This window comes from Lepisma saccharinum, chromosome 23 (assembly GCF_977018435.1).
Source record: "Lepisma saccharinum chromosome 23, izLepSacc3.1, whole genome shotgun sequence".
Taxonomy (NCBI): Eukaryota; Metazoa; Arthropoda; class Insecta; order Zygentoma; family Lepismatidae; genus Lepisma; species Lepisma saccharinum.
Genome location: NC_139251.1, coordinates 10,384,347 through 10,405,906, shown reverse-complemented (window position 1 = coordinate 10,405,906; position 21,560 = coordinate 10,384,347). Strand labels below are relative to the sequence as shown.

Here is a 21,560-nt window from a genome sequence, read left to right as displayed (position 1 = left end):
GGAAAAAGAGAAATACATCTTTATGATGAGTGAAATTATTAAATATAATTTTAATCAGTAATTTTCTAACACGTATCTACAGGGTGGGCGAAAAGTCCCTTTACATGTTAATAGCATAGTACAGTTAAACATGTAGATAAACATTGTTATGAATACAAAAACAATACAAAAACAGTATATTTTTTAATATTGTTGAGCAGATTGACTCTTTATTATTATTATTATTTATTATTAACATTATTGTTGTTCTGTTACAGATTGTTGAGATAAGAATTTCCCGCCATAAGCTGAGTCCTGCGCATGTCACGTTCACTTCGGTTAGTGTGGGAAGGACGTGGCAGAAGAACGTGGTCCACTACATTCACTCGAGAGTGAAACCATGTGGGATACAAGTGCTTTCACTGTTGAGGAGCGTTTGGTGGCTTCTGTGTGGGTTCACGAACGTCAGAACACAAAGAAGACAATGACAGACATTTTGAGAGACTTCGCTGGGCGGTTTGGAACGACCAACGTTATTCGCATGGGAGAAGGAAACCTTTGCGACGGGAAGTGCTCTCGATGCACCACGTAGCGGAAGGCCTACGACTCGCACCGAACACCGAAACTTGTGCTGCTGTGGCGGAATCAATTGAACGATAGCCGATGAAGTCAATCCGTAAGCGGTCTGCAGAAGTAGGCATCCCGCGATCGACTGTGCGAGACCAAATGCGGAAAGACTTGAACGTTTCATGTTTTCGGCCATCCTCGGTGAATGAGTTGAGTGATCGTGACTTGGAGCAACGTGAAATGCTGCTCGCACGCTTCCCGCATGCAAATGATCAAAAAAACGTTATGTTCTCTGACGAGTGTGCGATTTATCGTAGCTCACGAAATCGTAACGTCTTTTTTGGGCAAAAGACAATGAGGAAATCTAGTGCAATCCGCCGCATGTTATGATTTGGGCAGGGATAACGGCAGACCATCTGCTTGGATGGTCCTGTGAACCAGCACAGTTATCTTCACATGATTAACACGTGGTTGCTTCCAGAATTAACGGCAAGAGGAATAGCCGAATTCGTTACACTTCAACAAGACGGCGCTCCACCACATTTTGCTGTGAGTGTCCCCAAACGGCTAAATGAACTGTTTCCAAACCACTGGATTGGACGTGGATCATGAGACCTTCCAGCACCGTTCCCATGGCCTCCACGAAGCTCAGACCTCACCACACCGGGCAATGCACTATGGGAATAATAAAAGAAGACGTTCGTAAACGACGATACGTGAACGACGATCAACTGAAAGACGGAGTTCCCATGGCATTTAAAAGGCTCACCCCTGATATGCTGCAGCGGATGCACACAAGAACATGGCGACGCATCAACCTTTGCATCGAACATGGAGGAGTGCACACTGAACCTTGAACCTTTGTAACAATGTTAATATGTTATTCACAATAAATGTTAATGTTAACCAGGCATTGTTTATTCAAAATACATGTTGAAATTTAAAAAAATATATACTGTTTTGTATTCATAACAATGTTTATCTACATGTCTAACTGTACTATGCTATTAGCATGTAAAGGGACTTTTCGCCCACCCACGTAGAAATACATTTCGGAGGGGTCCGACCAAGTGTCTTCATAATAATAATAATAATAATAATAATAATAGAATAATTATATTTAAATTAAAACAATATTAATTAAATATGTACATTAATTAATATTATATTGTTATTATTACATGAATAGGTAAAGAGATGGTACAAGAACAGATACATAACAGCACTTATTCATTATCTAGCTTACGTCTAGTGAAGATCGTCAAAATTTGTATAAAAGCAAATACCCTGGCATGGAATTTAATGTCAAATAGATAAAAAAAATTGAATATTTATTGAATAGCAAAAAAGGAATTAGATCCAACTAACGAAAAGTAAAGTTCTTGATTAATATTTTATGCATATTAGTGTGCATAAATCTTTTGAACTCTACTTTAAAGCCGCATGAGCCAAATTACTTGCCTTCCAATAAGTTCGGCGGAAATAAATAATCATCGATTATATAACAAATGCTATACAAACTATATTTTGATTATTTAATGTTTTACTTGGTAAGTGTTTCGGGGAGGATCCGGACCCCTTGGATCCCCCAAATACGTCCTTGGTAATTGTTATTATATTATTATTATTATTTAAATTTGATAATATTTTCCCTGACATTTCTTTCGGAACATTTTGTACCGATTCACATTGAGATTTCAAATTTATAGAACGGATTGAGGCCTCGCATTCGAATCTCGCCCAGTAACAGGGTCCAGCGATATGTTGCTACGCCAATGCTTGTAAATGGTATTCTTTCAGATGACAAATGGATACGAAACAGAAAAATGTAAGAATATTCAGAAGCGAGGCCACGAATTTGTTTGGGGGGGGTGTCAATAATAATAATAATAATAATAATCGTTTATTTTAAGTGTTGAGCACAGTATAAAACCTAATACAGCACTTAGTCAAGTAAAAAAGTACAAAGGTACACGAATAAAATACATAAGCTGGAGAATAACATAGTGAGAGCAGCATATTTACACTTCAAGTTACAGTTTCAAACGAGATCTATTATATCTCTGATACTAATAATTGTTCATCATTGTGCAATTAACTGTGTATTGTTCTAATAATAATAATATTTATTTAAGTGATGATAACGATTAAACAACCAGGTACATCACTATGTCAAAGTTGGTTATACAAAATTAAAAAATTGAATACATAATTATAAAATATAACAGTGGATCCTACAATCTTATACATCATCATAAATCATCATAAATTCAAATTGTAGGTTTCAACGAGATGAGCTACTAAACCTCTGGCCTTATTTAGACATGTAAAAATTGAGATATACCTATGGGAATATCTGGGAATTTTATAAGCTATATTATTCAAAAAAATATTCACTGTCAACTTGGAAAGTTAAGATCTTCTGTACAAAATTTATCCTTTTCATTTTTCTTCTTTCTTGTAAGGTAAACATATTCAACTGTGTTAACCATTCAGAGTAATGTTGGTCATAGTAATTTTTTTATGCTTTGTGCATAATAACCTGATAAAACGTTTTTGAACTGATTCAAGTTTTTGAAGGTGACTGGTAGCTGTCAGAAACCATAATTGGTTAGCATATTCAAGAATAGTGTCACTATCGTTTTATACAGGAATATTAAGGTATCTTCCTTTTTAAAAACTTCCCATGAGAAAAATATATAACCAAGCATCTTCTTTGCTCTTTTGCAAATTTTTGAAATGTGCTCATCAAATATGAGAGAGGAGTCTATTAATATTCCTAAGTCTTTATGACTGACGCACCCTTCGATTTTATTTTGATAAATATACGTGTAATAGTTGGAGACTATATGATGAACTTTCTTAGTACATCTTAAAACTTTACACTTTTCCAAGTTAATTTCCATTTCATTAATCTTGCACCAATATACCAATCTATCGATATCAATATAATAATAATAATAATAATAATAATAATAATAATAAAATTATTAGTAGTAGTAGTAGTAGTAGTAGTAGCGGTAGTAATAGTAGTAGATAGAAGCCGGTGATAAAGCATTTGTGTTGGAACAAACGATTTGAAATTTTCAACACGTTCAATTTCACATTAGGAAGTAATGGAAAAGAAGCGCACAAACTGTATTTTTGAAATGCAGAAAATTCATGACAAATGCATTCCGAGTAAAATTATTTCTGAACACATAACATGTATAACTTTCATGAACATACAACATATTATGTTTTACACACATAACATGTATAACTTTCATGAACATACAACTTATTATGTTTTACACACATGTAACATGGAGGGACGTAAAAGATAAGAAAATACATGTAGCTATACAACCTGTTAACACTAATTGTGTACTTATTCAAAATTTTGGGCCTCCCCAATGGCGCAGTGGTAGCGTCGTTGCCTTGTAATCAAGGGGTCCCGGTTTCGATACCTGGCGGAGGAACATAGTGGTTCGGATTCCACTTTAAACTGTAGGTTCAGTACCAAGTAGCCGTACTGTGCATAAAGTAGACTTAAAACACCAAATCACTCACGCTCACTCACTTATTCAAAGTTTCTTTAATACAGGGTGGCGCGGAGCCGACTGACACATTTGATATGCTCATAGATGATGAAAGAAAGGAAGGAGAATAAGGAAAACTGTATGTAATGGTACATTGAAGTATGCAATTTTATTACTAACAACTTACAATATCATTTTTTGAAAATTGCATCAGACAGGTGGCCTCCTTTGGTATGAATGTATTGTTGCATACGTATCTGGAAGTTATCTCCGTAGTTCCTCATCAATAGCCATTACTTCCTCAACAATGGCTTCTTTCAGTTGTTGAAGAGTCGTAATATGCCTTCTGAACACACGGTCTTTCAAGAATCCCCAGAGACTGCTGGCGTGCCGAGCATTGTGGACTACGTTCACTCTCTGCAAGTTCTCGGGCGTACGCACTGTTGTTGGAGCTCCATGTTTCACATCCAATACACTGCCAGTTTCTTCAAATTTCTTCACCCAAGCCAATATGATATTCCGAGACGGTACGTTACCATGTCGGCTAACAATGAATTGTTTTCTGAACAATCGCAGCACTTTAACTACTGACTTCGTTTCGTAATAACTACGAACACAGAAAACGCGATGTTCAACTCTCCAACGGTCCTTTATGACTGTTGCTGTCTTCATATGAAATGGCATCCTATCCTCTTCTCATTTCCTCCTCAATCCACTTCAAACTATCGCGCATGCGTAATATATTCAAATTTCAAATGTGTCAGTCGGCTCCGCGCCACCCTGTACATACCTATATATATTATTTAAATACATTAGATAATCAATTCATCCACCTCATAATAAAAGCAACAGTAAAAATTATGTAAATTTTCTTTCAAATGTGCACGTTCCTTTTCCTTCAAGCAATTGTTCCTATATTTAAGACAAAATAAATTAATAATTAGTAGTAGGCTATTACTGTGGTAATTTACAATTCATTACACAAAATAATCATATTGCGAGCGAAGCGAGCAAGAACATATTTAGATACATTTTTTTGCAAACTGAAAACAATATTGATTTAATAGGGCGCAAATAATTTCACGGGCAGCCATAGCATTCTCTCTTTTACAACTTTTAACTTCTAGAGCGTTCGGCTCCCTAGGTCGACTCCCGTCGCCCCTTAGCTACAGTTCTGAACTTGATGAGAGCAAAAAAGCAGGCATTGCAAGAAAATTATTTGTATGAAATTTGAAATCGAGGGAGGCAATTTGCCCTCCCTAGAATTGATTTCCTTTCAAAGTTGGGGAACGGGGGGAAATGCCTTCTGCCCTACTGTGGTTGCGGCACTGCGAATAGGCAGCACGTCAGATGCTTATGTGCCGTTTTAAAAAAGTCTGCATTGTAATTGTTCTAGTTTTTAATTTTACTTTTCACTGATTTCTCCGTGAGCGCCATTGTTTTGTCGGCGATAACATTGCGTATCAGAAGAACATAGATAAGAAATGTGTTTCCTGGAACTGTGTCATGCAAATATTACATCAGTTTGCTGAGTGATCGTGACTCGTGCTTTTTTGTTGTTTGAATTTTTTTGTGTACATCGTTAGTGCATATAAAGACTGAATTATTAGGTAAATCTCCGTGTGATTATTTCAAGGCGAGTAGGCCAAGTTTACTGAGAATTAGATATTTTGCTGTGACGATGTTGAGACTTGTTTCTTTGGTTAACTGAAGAATGTTCTAAGCCAGAAACTGAATACATCCAAGGTAAGATAACATTGATTGATAATATTGACAGTAGTATTTAACTTAATCAAGCCAATGTTTTCTAAGAACAATCTAGAGATTTTGTAAATTTCAATTTGAATCATCATTGCTATATCTTGTGCATGTGTTATCTTATGCCTTTTTTCTAGATCTTTAGGTGAATCAAAAGGAATTAGGGAAGGTATTTTAAGGTGCAAAATTATGGTCGCGAAAGGGAAAAAATGTTCTGAAAATGTTTTAAAAAAGGTGCAAAAAAGTGTGCTGATAAAATGCCTTTATTCAATGCTCTGTTTTTCTGCGCCTTCTATAGGCTATATAAGGCGCGCGGACCGCATAGAGAACTGTGGTTCTGCCGAATAGGCTTTGTTGAAGTTTGTGTTTTCTCTCGCGGGTTTTGCTACATTATTCGATGATTATATTATACCATTTTATAGCTCTCGTTCTGCTCTACAAAATAAGACTATAGGGTTTTATGTAGCTGCTTAAGAAGAGTGAAAATCATTTATTTCTCTGTCCATTTTTTTAAACAAAATATGAAAGGAAAGGAAGGACAAAGGTGGTGAAGCATCAATTGGGGGGGGGGGGGTAAAAAGGGGATAAATGTGCTAATATCACGAAAAGGTGCAACAAAGTGTGTTCATTTTACTTGATTTCATGTCCTAAAATACATATCTCAAACGATAGCTATGAAAACATATATTTTTGAATAGATGCTGCACCTAAAAATCCGTTTGAAAAAAACAACAACTTTACTTAGGACTCGATTTAGGCTTGGCAACGCATATAGTCATCATTTCCTGGACGCCGGCATTATCAATAGTTTTATTTTTTTTCTTCTTATTTTTGTCGCTTTTCTGCCTCCTTATGCTAGTTGGGACTGTGAGGATGAATGGCAAACAGATGAAGTTAAGGGAGTGACATTCACAAAGAAATACACGAGGCTCGAACCCGGAACCTTCGCTGAAAAGATAATGAGTCCTTCAACGAACGCCCTCAACATTATTGATGTCATTATCATTTAAGTTTATATTTAATTGTTTATATTCCACTTAAAACTTGCTTTATAGTAATGATCATTCTTTACTCAGATAAATTTAATAACCCAATTATTAAGCTAATTAATGATCTATATCTTCACGCCCTCTGTGTGTTTTCATGGCACAAGGGAAGGGGGCGTCAAATTTTTCTAACCTAATTTAAAGTTACAATTTTTTAACTAATATAACTTGCAGCTACTGTAGTAACGATAATTTATTTTTATTTCATTTTGTTTAAGATTTACGTTTCTATCACGATCAATAACTGGCAGTAACTAACTAATTTATGAATTTGGAAGTTTTTCATGTTCCAATAATTTTATATCCTTTAAAAACGTCTACGTTAGTCATAATTCTGTGATTGGATCTTGTGTCTTTGAGTTTTGTACAGGCCATTTAATACCATCTTTGAACACTGCTAAAGTTGGCTCAAGAAAAATGTAAACACGTATTGTTAGCAAATTAAATTGACAGGTGGGATAAATTGATCAAAATATATGAAAGTAAACCTTTACTAAACGAATTTAGTTTTTAGTAAGTATGATTACCTTTAAGAAACATGGCTACATTGCCTAATTATGAGACCTGATGGAATGTGATAATGGCGTATAATCAAGGTATTTTCAATCATTAGTATCTCGTTTCACTGAACATTTGTTTGCTGTTTATGTTTAGTGTTTCCAAAAGTAATAACTTTAAGAAAAAATTACACTTTGAACTTAATTTCAGGTAGAACGGTGATCTCGAAACGGTCGAAATCATGGAAGTACCATTTTCTACCTGTCTTCTTGTGTCGATATTCCTTGTTTTTGTAATTTACAAGTACCTTACAAGGACTTACGGACACTGGAAAAAGAAGGGAGTACCTTATTTGGAACCGCAATTCTTCTTCGGAAATTTGAAACCCAGGATTTTGCTTCGCGTATCTGAGAATGAATTTTCGAAAAGGTTGTATCAAGAACATGCTGGAAAAAGATACATAGGAATTTATAGCGGTTTGACTCCAGTTTTGTTTGTTAGAGACCCTGACTTAATCAAACACATCATGGTGAAGGATTTTGAGTATTTCGTTGACCGCGAAGTACGTCTGGCAAACACTAGTAAATATTTCGATAATAATCTTCTGAGGCTGAAGGGTGAAATGTGGAAAAGTGTGAGAACTTTATTGACGCCAACCTTCACATCGAAGAAGATGAAGATGATGAGCGGCTTAGTGACCGTGTGCGGTGAACAAATGGTGAATTATCTCCAGAACATTTCCCACAAGAGCGAGCATGAGATGAAGTCTTTCTTCACCAGATACACCCTTGATGTCATAGCCACTTGCGCTTTTGGGGTTCAGTGTGACTCGTTGAAGAACCCTGAAGCAGAATTTCTTAAGATTGCCATCAACTTCTTAGATTCTAGCAAAATGAACAGACTGCTAATATTCCTTCTGACGTACCTAAGAGTGAAACGCGTTTGGGGTTTGCCAGTCAGGTTTCTGAATAAAAAGACTGAGGAGTTTCTGGATGAAGTTCTCACATCGACAAGGGCGTACCGCGACCAACACAATGTGAGGAGAGATGATTTCTTCCAGCTTCTACTGGACTCCAGGAAAGGGATTTTGGAATTGGATGACAATGAAAAATTACAGGATAATTTTGAGAAGGATGCAGAGTTGCAGATAAAAGAAAGCAAGGACGAGCTGTCGAAAGGTAAGTTTCTTTTTTCTTTTTCCAATTTTATTCTAATTAGGAATATAGCTACAGGGGGTTCTAAAAATGTTCCTCCTGACTATGATACGCACGACACAACAAATTATTATGTTTCACACAGGGCCAGACAGGACTAACCTATTGTTTTTGAGAATTTCACTTACATAACAAATTGCCTACTCACCTTTTTACGTTTACGAGAAAGTGAATGCTACCTCTCACACGGCGACTCGACTTTTGTTAGTAAGTTCACGTATCAGTCGTTTCTGGATTCATTCTTATCATAATACAGGGTGTCCGTGCTAGAAGTATACATAAATAACTGCTTATAATGCGAAAACTGCTCTTTGTATTGTCTCGTAGTGAAGCTCAGTCGATTGACCATCGATCCAAGATTTCAGTAGTCCACTTGGACGATCAAGCGTGCTGTTGAGTCACGCATGCGCAGAAACTACCTGGCCACCGAGATCCCCAGATTTGTCATCAGTTAGACTTTTTTGGATGGGGCTTCTTTAAAGATGTTGTGCACAATGGAAAGTTCACGATTTTAGTGATTTGAGACAGCGTATAGTTGCGATTAAAACGCTTTAAATGCTGGTCAACACTTGTCGAGTGCTTCACTACTCGTTTGGATATGTGTCGAGCTACAAATTGTGCTAACATTGAGGTGTACCAACGTACATACATAAAAACCTTCTGACTTACTTTGTACATAACCAGGACAAGAAAGTTAATAAACTTTACACATGCTAAAATATATGTGTGTAGTTTTGTATACCTATAGCCCGGACATTCTGTATAGCAGAGGCTCAAACACGGATTTTTGACTGAGAGACGGGAGTACCAGGATAAACATGTCAATAATAATAATAATAATAATAATAATGGCATTATTATCATTATTATTAGTAGTAGTGGTGGTAGTGGTGATGGTAGTAGAGTAGTATCAAAGACGTTGTTATCCTCCTAAAATACGCAAAAAATAGGTAGAAGTCGGTGCTAAAGCATTTGTGTTGGAACACGATTTAAAATGATTTTTAAACACGTTCAATTTCACATTCAATTCAATTCTATTCAAATTTTCTTTATTGAACGGCGAGGTTTAGCCTGTGGCTGTTCTCCCACCTAACCCCTAATAATGGAAAAGAAGCAAACAAACTGTATTTTTGAAAGACAGCAAATGCATGATAAATGCGTTCCGAATATAATTATTTTTATACATATGACATTTATAACTTTCATGTGCAACATATAGGTACTTTACACATATGGAACATGGAGTGACGTAAAATAAAAATACACATGCAATATGTTAACATTATATTGTGTACGTATTCAAAGTTTCTTTAATACATACACACACACACACAGATATATATATATATGTAACATATTATTATTTAAATACATTACATAATCAATTCATCCGCCTCATAACAAACCAACAGGTAAAATTTTATAAATTGTCTCTCAAATGTGCACGTTCCTTTTCCTCCACACAATTGTTCATGCATTTAAGACAAAACAGTATAGCAGCAAGAGTCTGAAGTACATATTTGGTATTACTTCTCCCTCTGGCCGCTCTGAACTTGATGAGACTAGAAGAAAAGCAGATATTGCGAGCAAAGCGAGAAAGAACATTTTAATCTTTTTGGCTCGAAGAGTGTTTTATATATATAGTCACTCCATATCTTAGATGTCTAAATCTTTTTATTTTGAAGCTAGAAACAAACTTTCTATTGATGGACATTTTCAAATCGGTTTAGTGGAATAATTCTTCAGAATTTTGAAGTTAGGATTGCGCCCTACCCACAGCAACCAATCACCAAATTAGAAGTTCTACTTGAGGCGATAACAATTTCGTGCAATCCTTCCATCCATAGGATTGTTTTATCGTTTTATGATGTTGTATGGTTATCTCCCGATAACAGCTACCGATAATGCATATTAGGTCATAGGCATAGATTTATCTTGATTTCTGGGAGAGCCAAGGTGAATACAGCTACGTGAGTTTAAGCGTGGAAAATGAGGTCTGTAACTGTCGGGTAGCGATAGTGCGTGCGGTGTTGCCACGTTCAATGCTAATCGCCAATCCGTTCAATATTAATCTGTATAAAATCGGTTTTGCAATGCGAGTTTACAGTGTTAATGGGATTTAAAAATAGCTGCCAGAAGCTTCGAAACAAGACCAAGATCGTATTTGTAGAACTACATAATAAAGAAAAAGTAGTTTCACAAAATTGGCATTTTTTGGCCGATTTAGAAATCTGAAAACTAAGAACTGTATTTAAAACCTTTCTACCTGCACCACATTTACATTTCATCACGGTCGAATGACAATTTTTTTGATTATAAAGTTTCAAAGAGAGCGGTCGTTTAGAAAACACAAAAAAACAACCCTTTCTTTGTATAAAATTGAAGGCACACTCATAAAAAAATTGCTTATCATAGATTAACGCAGAATTGAATGAGTTAAATTTTGATGTAACTCGCTTTTAGGTAAGTCTACTGATAAATTTCTAATTGGTGTCCAAGTCCCTTTCACCTTAACATCCAGAGAAGAAAAATAGTTAGAAATAGAGTTGCCAAATTTATCTCATCCCCCACGTTACAATTGTTTAAGTTATCAATATATGCATCATAAAGTAACTGTAAAATTAACTATTGAAAACGTTACTTCCATTACAAAATGTACTTAGATTCAAAAATTCTGGAAAAGGTAACACTTACTTCCAAACAGTGGTGCAGAGATTGCAATTTCAATTTATCGTCAGGGGGGTTCTTGGGGGACGCAATCTGTAGAAAATGGTACAAATGAAATATCATGAGTTTCTTCCACTTCTACCTAATAAAACCGGATAAATCTTTAGTTTGTCAAGTCAGGTATATTAAGTCTAAAACATTGTGTGTTCATACACCGGTACACGGCTGTAATAGAGCGTGTTTCACTCGCTCTCGGTCCCTGATTTTCGCTTATAAAAATCAAACTATTTGTCATAATGTAATGAAATTTGCTGCGGACATACAATGGTGTATGAGAAGCTTGGTGATGTCATTGGAAAGGGTGCCACAGTATCACTAGTCCTTGTGCGGTCATGCGCGTGCGTCTGGGCGATTCTGTCGTTAAATGGCAATCGTACGGGTGTGTGCTTTCAGTCTGAGTTCTTGGCGCTGCTGTTATGACTCACCTGTTAGAGCTTCGTGTTTGTTCGTGTTCGGTTGAAAGTTCGTGCTTGCAAGCAGTGGTTCGTCATTAGAGTACAGTAACAAAACAGTACAGTATGAATTAGTACTCTGTGGAACAGTAGGTGTTTCTCATTCACACGTAGGCTACTGAAAAGCAGAGTCCATAAAGGCATGCCAGCAACAACGTATTGCTGAGTTTGGGGTCCGGAAACCGTCTGCAAAGTTTTCCAATCAATATTTAGTGAAGAAACTGTAGAGGCGAGTGCATGCATGCATTGGTGCTAATGGCGACTACTTCGAACACTCTCTGTGACTTCACCATGTTTCTCAACAATGTATATTCGTAGCAAATTTCATTACATTTTGATTTTTATAAGCGAAAATCCGGGGTCGAGAGAGAGTGAAACATCCTGTATAAAAATCTCACACTTTGCAATCATCACTAGTAGCAACAGTCAGATGTGTACATGTTCAAAAGTTTAATATTTAATAGATGTAAAGGAAACAAGCAGCAATGCTTCCATGCATATCAGAACCCGATGTCATTTGGTTCTCACCAAGCTTGTAAGTCTAGAAACACAAATGTTTCCGAATATTCACAAATTTAACATATCTTTCACTTTCATTTTAGCATTCACAGATGACATATTGATGGCTCAAGCTTTTCTATTTTTGATTGCTGGTTTCGATACGTCGAGCATTCTGTTGACTTTTGCGAGCTATGAACTTGCCTTGCATCCTGAAATCCAGGAACGTCTGAGGGAGGAAGTCCTGAGGGTTCTATCGAAGCATGAAGGGCAATGCACCTACGAGGCTATCCAGGAGATGACATATATGGACATGGTGTTAAGTGGTGAGTATTGTCCAAGTGGAATAAAATACGCTTAAAATGAAACGTACAGTGGGATCTATGAGTATTATTATCCATGACTATTTCCATTAATTTTTCTCTTAAAACCTATGTGTTTTCAAGCGATGGAGTTCTATGTATGCTGGTGCAGAAGTTGTCAACAGCTTGTTTTGAGTTTTCTTTTAATTCTTGAAGCTCTAGTTGGGTCTAAGTCTAAGTGCACGAACATGGTGATGGACAATTTGCACGATAATACTCATTGATCCCACTATGTAGATTCATAAATCTGGTAGGTCCCGGATTCGATACCCGGTGGAGGCACATAGTGGTTCGGATCACACTTTAAACTGTAGGTCCAGTCCCGATTAGCCTTATTGTGCATGAAGTGGACTTAAAACACCACCAGTAAAAGGCAATGTGTGTGTTGCGGAAAACAAAATCTCCTGACGTCCCTAGATTTCTTTATGTGGGTTTGCGTGAAGGACATCGTCTACAAAAGGAAAGTTACGGCCTTGGTGGAATTGAAGTCCAGGATCGAGGAGGCTGTGGCATCAATCACAGTGGAGTGAATTCATCAAGAGACTTGATATTGTGAAAGGCACTCAGGGTGGCCTTGTAGAGGTTTATTAATAATGAGAACTATGTTCACTAAAATTCTTTGAGTCAATGAGTACAATGTCATATCTGTTGTTTCCGATAAACTTTTTGCACTAAAGATGTTTTGATGTGTTATGAGGTGAATTATTTATGGACACCCTGCACATTAGACACACGTTTTCCGCAGAGGTACAAAATTTGTCTTCTGTTCAAACTCAATACGTAACTAAAAGCATTGAATTTACTTTCAAGATATAAGTATATATGTGTACATGGACATGATTCCTGCATTGTTTACAGAAACCTTAAGGAAGCATCCTCCAGTAGCAAAACTCGGCAGGGAGTGCACCCAGCGATATGTGATTCCAGGGACAAATGTAACACTAGAAAAGGGCGATTCTGTTTGGATTCCAGTGGTAGGCTTCCATTACGACGAGAAGTTTTATCCGGAACCACATCGATTCGATCCCGACAGATTTCTTCCGGAAAATAAAGCCAAGAGGCACCCATACGCTTACATCCCATTCGGAGGTGGTCCCAGGAACTGCATAGGTAACCATGTTTCTTTTATTCTGATAGAATAATCCTTTCTTTCTAACTAACTTACTAACTCTTTATCCATCTTAAACTCGAAGGTTTATGGCTGCAGCAACACAAGCCTTCCATCTGTCCTCTCCTGGGCAAGATCAGTCCAATCTTTTCCATCCTTACCGATTTCCTTTATGTCCATTACAACGTTTTCCATCCATCTTCGTCTTCACCTTTCTACTAGTCTCTTACCATCAGGTTTCCCAACAAGAATCCCGTAAATTCTTCTTTCCTCTCCCATTTGTGCCGCATGACCTGTCCATCTAAGTCTTCTCCATTTAATCAATCTAATACTATCTGGAGAGGAATACAAATTATGTAGTTCTAATTATGTAACCTTCTCCACTCACCTGTCTCCTCATCCCTTTTAGGTCCAAAGGATTTTAAGGATTTTATTTTCAAATACTCTCAATTTATGTTCCTCTTTCAATGTAAGAGACCAAGTTTCGCAACCATATAATACTGCAGGCAAAATTACTGTTTTGTATATTTTATCTTTTAGTTTCTTAAATATTATACAAGAAGATTTAATATCATTTTGATTTGTTAGTATTACTCCTAAGTACTTGACTCTGGAAACTGATTCAAACGAGTTGTTATCAATAATAGTATACCGTCGTGGTTAATGCCATTGCCTTGCAATCAAGACAATAGTATCGTAACAGTCCATGAAATCATCGAATATGATAAGTGCAAAGAACTCTAAAATTCCAGATATTTAGTCATCACCTTTTGATGTCAGGAAATTGTTACAACCACGTAAGGAATGTCTTGTCAGACATTGCCAGGCTTCCTTGATCGCCAGCATTGTAAATAGGCGTAAACAATATGCAATCAAGGAAGAGAGGCCAGAGGTTAAATTCAATCGAACATAAATTTTAAATTATGTTTTGAGGGCACAGCCGTGAAAACGCTCTTTTATTAGAATTGAGGGGCCAAAAGCCTTGTTCCTACAAAAAAAAACTACCTCACTGTTGTGAAATCTATCAATGCGTACGAAAGAAGGGTTACCTGGAGAGGTCCGGATGACTCGAAAATCCAATTTATGTGTACATTTAGTGTAATTTTAGTTGTAATCACATACACGTCATACCTCACACGCGAAAATGGAACTCATATGCATTCCAAGTAAAGGAAAGCTAAGTGTAAACAAAATTCACGGTTCTCCTCAAACTAAAACTACACACACGCTTGCGTATTGAATGCAATATACCGGAAGTTTCAGAAGTAATTGAGGGGTTACAAAAATGTATTGCAAGTAAACATTAATGGAACCAGACAAGAACGATCAAGGAACGCAAACAGCTTGTGCGTGTATGTTTTGTTAACCTCAGAGTTCACATCCCTGCTGCTAAGCAACACTCAAATCAGCCTCATCACTCAGTGTTTTGTGCACTATTTTGGTCGTCAAGATCACCAGACTTTACACCGTGTGACTTCTTTTTGTGAGGTTTCATCAAAGACAGGGATTTCGCTTCACCGATGCCGAGTGATATCGTAGCCCTAAGGAAGCATATCATCGCAGCGATAGACACTATCGAAGGGCTCATGTTGATGCGAGTGTGGCAAGAACTAGACTATTAAATTAACGTAAGTTCAATGATTTACTTGCAATACATTTTTGTATTCCCCCTATTATTTCTGAAACACCCGATATTTAGGCCATACAAATATTGGATAGCATATGAAACGCTTTCGGGACATTAGAATGAACTTTTGCAGTCTTACGAAAGTATTCTACAATGTTAGTCTTCCTTCAGTTAGTATAAGTATGGCTCGTGTCAGCAACAAGGAATTTGATAGTCAACAAAGTGGCACAGTCCAATTACACAAGAAATAGGTCCCCATCCTTCGGATGCTTGGAACTTCCATCGGATTGAAAAGAAAAATATCATCTTTGTTTTAAGAGGTTAATATTGCTCAGTAATGGATTATGATCCCTCTATACTAAATTTGTAAGTTAAAATATTAGAGAGGACAACTGCTCCATCCTTGCCCCGGTGATCACGCCTATTCCGGTGAACAAAGATATGGCACTGTACAGGTAGCATCTCCCTACTGTGCTAATGAAACGAATATCGTATATTTCTTTAGTTGAGATTTCTATCATTGAGTTTCATGAATTGTTGATGATGAAAAGAAAATCGCCCTTGCCTGAATAAGGTTTCCAACCCTTTATCATGGCCTTGTACAAAGGTTGGGTGTTGAAAGGTCTATACACATCCCGTTGGTCTAGTGAACATTTTACAATCATTTTATAATAATAAGGTCCAGAACACAAAAACTAATAAACACAGAAGGTTTCTAAATATTTTATGAATTGCTTAGTACATAACTTTAAGATATAGATTCATGTGTATTTATTTATTTACATATGTACATACATACATACATATTGGAGTAATATATACGTACATATATATACACACACACATACAGAGTATATCATAAGTAATAGCGCAAACTGACACAGTTAAAAGTACACGATAATAGAAGCAAAAAAGTCTCAGTAAACATGGGTCTGCAAACGAGCCGTTTTCGAAATAATTGCGAATGTGTGCTTACAAGCCGCTACTGCCTTCATTGTTTGTAAACACCATCCTAGTTGGTAAAATGCTAATAATCTGTGCGAATGTGTGGTTTCAAGCCGTCACTGATTGAATTTTGTAAACACAGAGTGCTTTACTTCTTGCGCGTTCCGAGGTTTGTTCTTTGTTTACAAAACAGAACATTTCCGAGATGTGGCGTTGTAATCAAACAGGATGGATACAATCAGCACAGAGAATTATACATACTTGTGCCCAATTCCGAAATGAACCTGGGGTGTTCGAAAGAATTCAAAACTCAATGCGGAATCGCGTACAGTATTGCATCCAAATGCAAGAACGACACCTTGAACACCTCCTTTAACAGGTACGAGTGTACAGTAATTGTAACATGTAACATAGTAACGTTTGTTAAAGTAAGTAGAATGTTCAATAAAAGCAATGAGATCTTCAATGACTTTTCTTACTGTATTATTAGCATTTTACTAACTAGGACGACGTTTACAAACAATGAAGTCAGTGGCGGCTTGTAACCACACACTCGCAATTATCTCGAAAACGGCTCGTTTGCTTCTATTGTTTCCCCCTTCCCTTATTTTATTATTTTAGTACTGGGATGTAAGTAAGAAAAGGTACTAGCGAGAGGTTGTGTAACAAGGCTCAGACCTTTATAATTTCGGAGTGACGTATCCGTCCTCCAGGTACATACTTGCGCTCTAGCTTCTTCGATGTTGACTCGCACACTCCAAATCCAATACTGATCTCGAAATTTCCTTCCGATCTTCTCAGATCGGTTCGGTTGCTTCGCTATACAAATTCCAATACCTGTCGCTTCATATCCGTCTGTTAGGCTGGTACTTTCCACGGACGAGGCAAGTAATGGAATTTGTAAGGTCTGCATTCCAAACCGACGAGAACATCCTGTCTCCGTAATGTTTCGTTTCAAGTACACCTTCTAATTTTTACCTACAAGTCAACACTATTATCGGGTACTTTCAACTGTGTCAGTTTTCGCTATAACTTAAGATACACCCTGTTTTTATGTGTGTGTGTGTGTATATATATATATATATAAACTGAAAATCCAACAAATAAATATTAAATGTAACAAGAATAATTGTACATATTGTAATGAAACCGCATGAATAGCAATTTCAGAATTATTATTTGGGTTAAATTGATTACAAGAATTGGAATTAAACCAATATTTTTTTCACAGTATTTGAGAAATAGTATTTGACGGTAACCTCGTTAGTAATAGACCCTATTATTGATAACTATAAATATTTTCATGACTTTCTATAACTGAAAATTGAATCCCTTCCACCTGTTATGTACAGATATGAGGAAACCGGTAATAACAATGGGACACGTAGATTCTGAAATACCCGCTTCTCTGGATCCGTCATGTGTGTTGCCTATATCTACGGCGGTAGAAGTAGCCATTGAAAATTTCCCATAAAGATCCATTGATCACCGTATAGTTAGGCAACATACATGACGTATTACAGGGAGGCGAGTATTTCAGTATCTGGGGTCCCATTTTTATTGCTGGTCACTGTACGGCCATGACTTTATCCCTGTGTTTGTTAATGCCAAGATTTTTTTTTATTATTGTATTGCAGAACGAACAATGTTGCCAATATGGTATGGCACTGTACATGAAAAGAGAATAGTAGAATTTTTCCATGTTGGAGAAAATTCTTTAGGAAGATCATTATGTGACAGGATTCTGCAAATTTATATTTTATTATTGCATATTACTATTATATTGCATGTAGCCTACACTATGTAGCCAGAACTCACCGAACATCCAGTGCTGTTCATTCCAAAGACACCAGCCAGGTAACTAATAATAATGTTAAACTTCCCTTCGCTATTATTACAGCATTTACTCTTCTGGGCAGGCTTTGTACTAAGTTCTGGTAGTCTGGTCGTCCTGTAGCCTCGTGAATAGTTCATGGATGATTTTCGGTCGAGTGGGTCTGGCACGCAACCTACGCTCTGGTTCATCCCAGTCGGGTCTTTGAGCAGGCCAGCTAAGCACATTCACCTGATTGTCCTCAAACCACGATGCAATGGACCCTGCTTTATGGGCAGGGGCATTATCGTGCTGATAGAGAAAAGGGCCCATTCCAAACTGCTGTTCCAGTGTGGGCAGCATGCTATTGTCTAAAATGTCATCACAAACCTCACTGTTCATGTTGCCATTGACCAAAACTAATCGCCAGAGCCCAACCAGGAAAAACAGCCCCAGACCATGACACTACCACCACGTTCACTTGGTGTCCAGTTACTTTTGGCTATGTAGTGTATACACCAATGTTTTGAATGAAACTTGAATTTTCATTTACATCTTCGTTTCGTTTCTGTTTTCAGGAAAGCGGTTTGCTTTGATGAGCTCGAAGATTGGTTTAGCTTGCCTTCTTAAAGATCACAAAGTGGTCCCTTGCAGGAGGACTGAAGTTCCTATCAAGTACGACGAGAGGGCACTTCTTTTGAAGTCAAAGAACGGAACTTGGTTGTCCCTGGAAAAATTGTGATAGAAACGTTGTGAAGTAATCTGAAACTCAAATACGGGTCCTAGTATTAAAGTTAAATAAATCTTACAATGCTTTTTTCCTCTTTTTTTTAGTTCCCAAAAATCACGACCCCTAAGAAACGGCATGATTCAATCTGGCTGCCTTCGGAACTTAATGCCCGACTTAGAGCTCTACTAGGTTACAATGGGAATTAATCTTTAAAATGTGACTCACTAGTTGCTTTCCAACTGGCTAGAAAACTGACTTGCTAACTAGATGGTATCGCCACGCTTTCACGTTATCACCTCGCCCCCTCTTCCTGCCGAAACCGCAACGCGTGCCAAGGTTGACAGTCGAAAGCGTTGCCCCATCTTTTCTCCTTCCCGTCTATACCCTGTCCCAGCTAACTGTGAAGCAGGGCCTCGCATAGCGGTAAAGGAGGAGGAGCGAAATTGAGTGGTGAAAGCGCAGCGTTGCCAACCGTACGATCCTGAACGGACGTGAACTTTGTTTGGTTTGTTGTTTTAAGTTCACTTTATACACGGAAAGGCTAATCGGGACTGGGCCTACAGTTTTAAGTGGTATCCAAACCAATGTGCTATGTGCCTCCACCGGGTATCGAAACCGGAAGACCCTCATTACAAGGCGACCACGTTACCATTACAAATCGAGGAGGGCCGTATGAACTATATAAACCAACAGGGAAAGTGAAGAAGTCTGTGTAAAAGACATTATTATTTGATTCTCAACCTGGACCTAATTCTTCAGATACAATATTTTAATACGATAGAGAGAACTGCATCAGCTTTGATTGCTGATGCTTAGAAAGTCGATCTTTTTGCTCTTGGGTTGTTGTTTACAGAGGCAACAGCGGCTCTGTTTGGTGCCAAAACTTGGGGCGCAAGGACAGTTTACTCTTTCTTGGCAGACAAGTCACCGTACAGAGGTATATTTACCATTTTACTCTGAGTGTGAATTTCTTGTATTTTTTTTTATTTTGTTCATATAACGATTGTTTGCAGATGTGCCTCATTCGTTATATAAGGACAGTACGTGGCAAATTAGATATTTTAAGTCAAGTGATTACAACCACAAATTACCCGATTCGAGGACATTTAGGTGACCTTAACTTCGATTCCACACATCTGTGTGTGTGCGTGTGTGGTACCCCCCTTAACAGACCAACCTAGCTACGTCCCTGCCATACCCTGAGGTACCTCATGCTGTGCTGATGTCCTACCTAAGCCGAGCAGGTAGCATAAGTTTATGAAATTATGCCATTGTGAGAAAGGTAATGTAATAATATTACATATTATGTAAGATATATTAATTCGAAGTCGCAAAAATTTCTATTAGATACAATTTTGTGTCAATCACAGTTACAGATTTCTGTTCATTTCACAAAGACTTGACATGTCAGTAGCACAGTTTTCACTTTATCACTGTAAAACTAAGTTCTGTACACTATAAATTATTTATGAATATTGAAAGTAACTACGTTCTCAGAGAATAGCAATTCTCTTTTCCAATTTGGTACGATTTTTGAAAGTTAGAGAGATTTGGAAGAAAACTCTAAGCGACAAAGTGCCTGGCTCCACTTGGCTTTAAGCAAAACGCACAAGATGGTTAAATATATTCTCTTCCAGCTTATCTCTGGAGCAGGCGAAGGAAAACGAAAACAAGTCTCTGCGCAAGTAGTGACGAGAGACGTCTCCACCAATCAACAAGTGAGAGGAACGACATTCTTGGAGAGCGGGGGGGGGGGGGGGTGAGCAGTTAAACATAAGTTGGTATGTAAGTAACCATCAAGTGTGTCTTGATCTACGTTCTCTTCTTCCCATATCCATCCCAACCAGATCTCGAACAATTTGCCTTCCTTCGCCCATTTCTCTCTCCTTACCTGTTACCATACAGAATTTTGTTCAGTTTGTTAAAGAGGTCGGCAAAATAATATTATAAGATGTGTTCTTGTTTTGGTGGCCATGACTGATAAGAAATATCAAATGGTCATTCTCATTTTCTCAATATTTTATCGTAGGCACCCTAGTAAAATAACTCTATTCTCAGTTTCCAAAGAACTAACTAACTAACTCTCTAGCCTTCTTAAACCCGAAGGTTCATGGCTGCAGCAACACAGGCCTTCCATCTGTCCCTATCTTGAGCAAGATCTATATACTCTTTTCCATCCCTACCGATTTCCCTTAGGTCCATCTCAACGTTGTCCCTCCATCTTCGTCTTGGCCTTCCTACTGGTCTCTTACCATCAGGTTTCCCAACAAGAATCCTGTAAACTCCTCTATTCTCTCCCATTCGTGCCGCATGGCCTGCCCACCTAAGTCTTCTTGATTTAATTATTCTAATAATATCTGGACATGAATACAAATTATGTAGTTCTAAATTATGTAACCTTCTCCACTCACCTGTCTCCTCATCCCTTTTAGGTCCAAAGATTTTCCTACGGATCTTATTTTCAAATACTCTCAATTTATGTTCCTCTTTCAATGTAAGGGACCAAGTTTCACATCCATATAATACTACAGGCAAAATTACGGTTTTGTATATTTTAACTTTTAGTTTCTTAGATATTAAACGAGAAGACAAAAGTTTATGAAGAGAGAAGTAACATGCATTTCCTGAATTAAGCCTACCTTTTATTTCCTCTTTAATATAATTTTCATTTGTTAATATTACTCCTAAGTATTTGAATTTGGAAACTGGTTCAAA

The 21,560-nt window shown here is 37.4% G+C and overlaps 1 protein-coding gene across 1 annotated transcript; it reads left to right on the top strand.

Annotated features, from left to right (window-relative positions):
• Positions 1–5,686: 5,686 nt before the first annotated feature.
• Positions 5,687–18,903, top strand: LOC145977757 (cytochrome P450 9e2-like). Its single transcript, XM_083110022.1, has 5 exons — positions 5,687–5,813; positions 7,580–8,547; positions 12,365–12,586; positions 13,481–13,732; positions 18,694–18,903. Exons 2-5 carry the CDS (start codon positions 7,611–7,613, stop codon positions 18,855–18,857), a joined length of 1,575 nt encoding a protein of 524 aa, XP_082966148.1. The 5' UTR covers positions 5,687–5,813; positions 7,580–7,610; the 3' UTR covers positions 18,858–18,903.
• Positions 18,904–21,560: the final 2,657 nt, after the last annotated feature.

Coding starts and splice junctions, on each gene's coding strand:
- LOC145977757 (XM_083110022.1), top strand. CDS start 7,611: ATGGAAGTACCATTTTCTACCTGTCTTCTTGTGTCGATATTCCTTGTT. Junction 12,587..13,480: donor TATGGACATGGTGTTAAGTG/GTGAGTATTGTC, acceptor CATTGTTTACAG/AAACCTTAAGGAAGCATCCT. Junction 13,733..18,693: donor TGGTCCCAGGAACTGCATAG/GTAACCATGTTT, acceptor TTCTGTTTTCAG/GAAAGCGGTTTGCTTTGATG.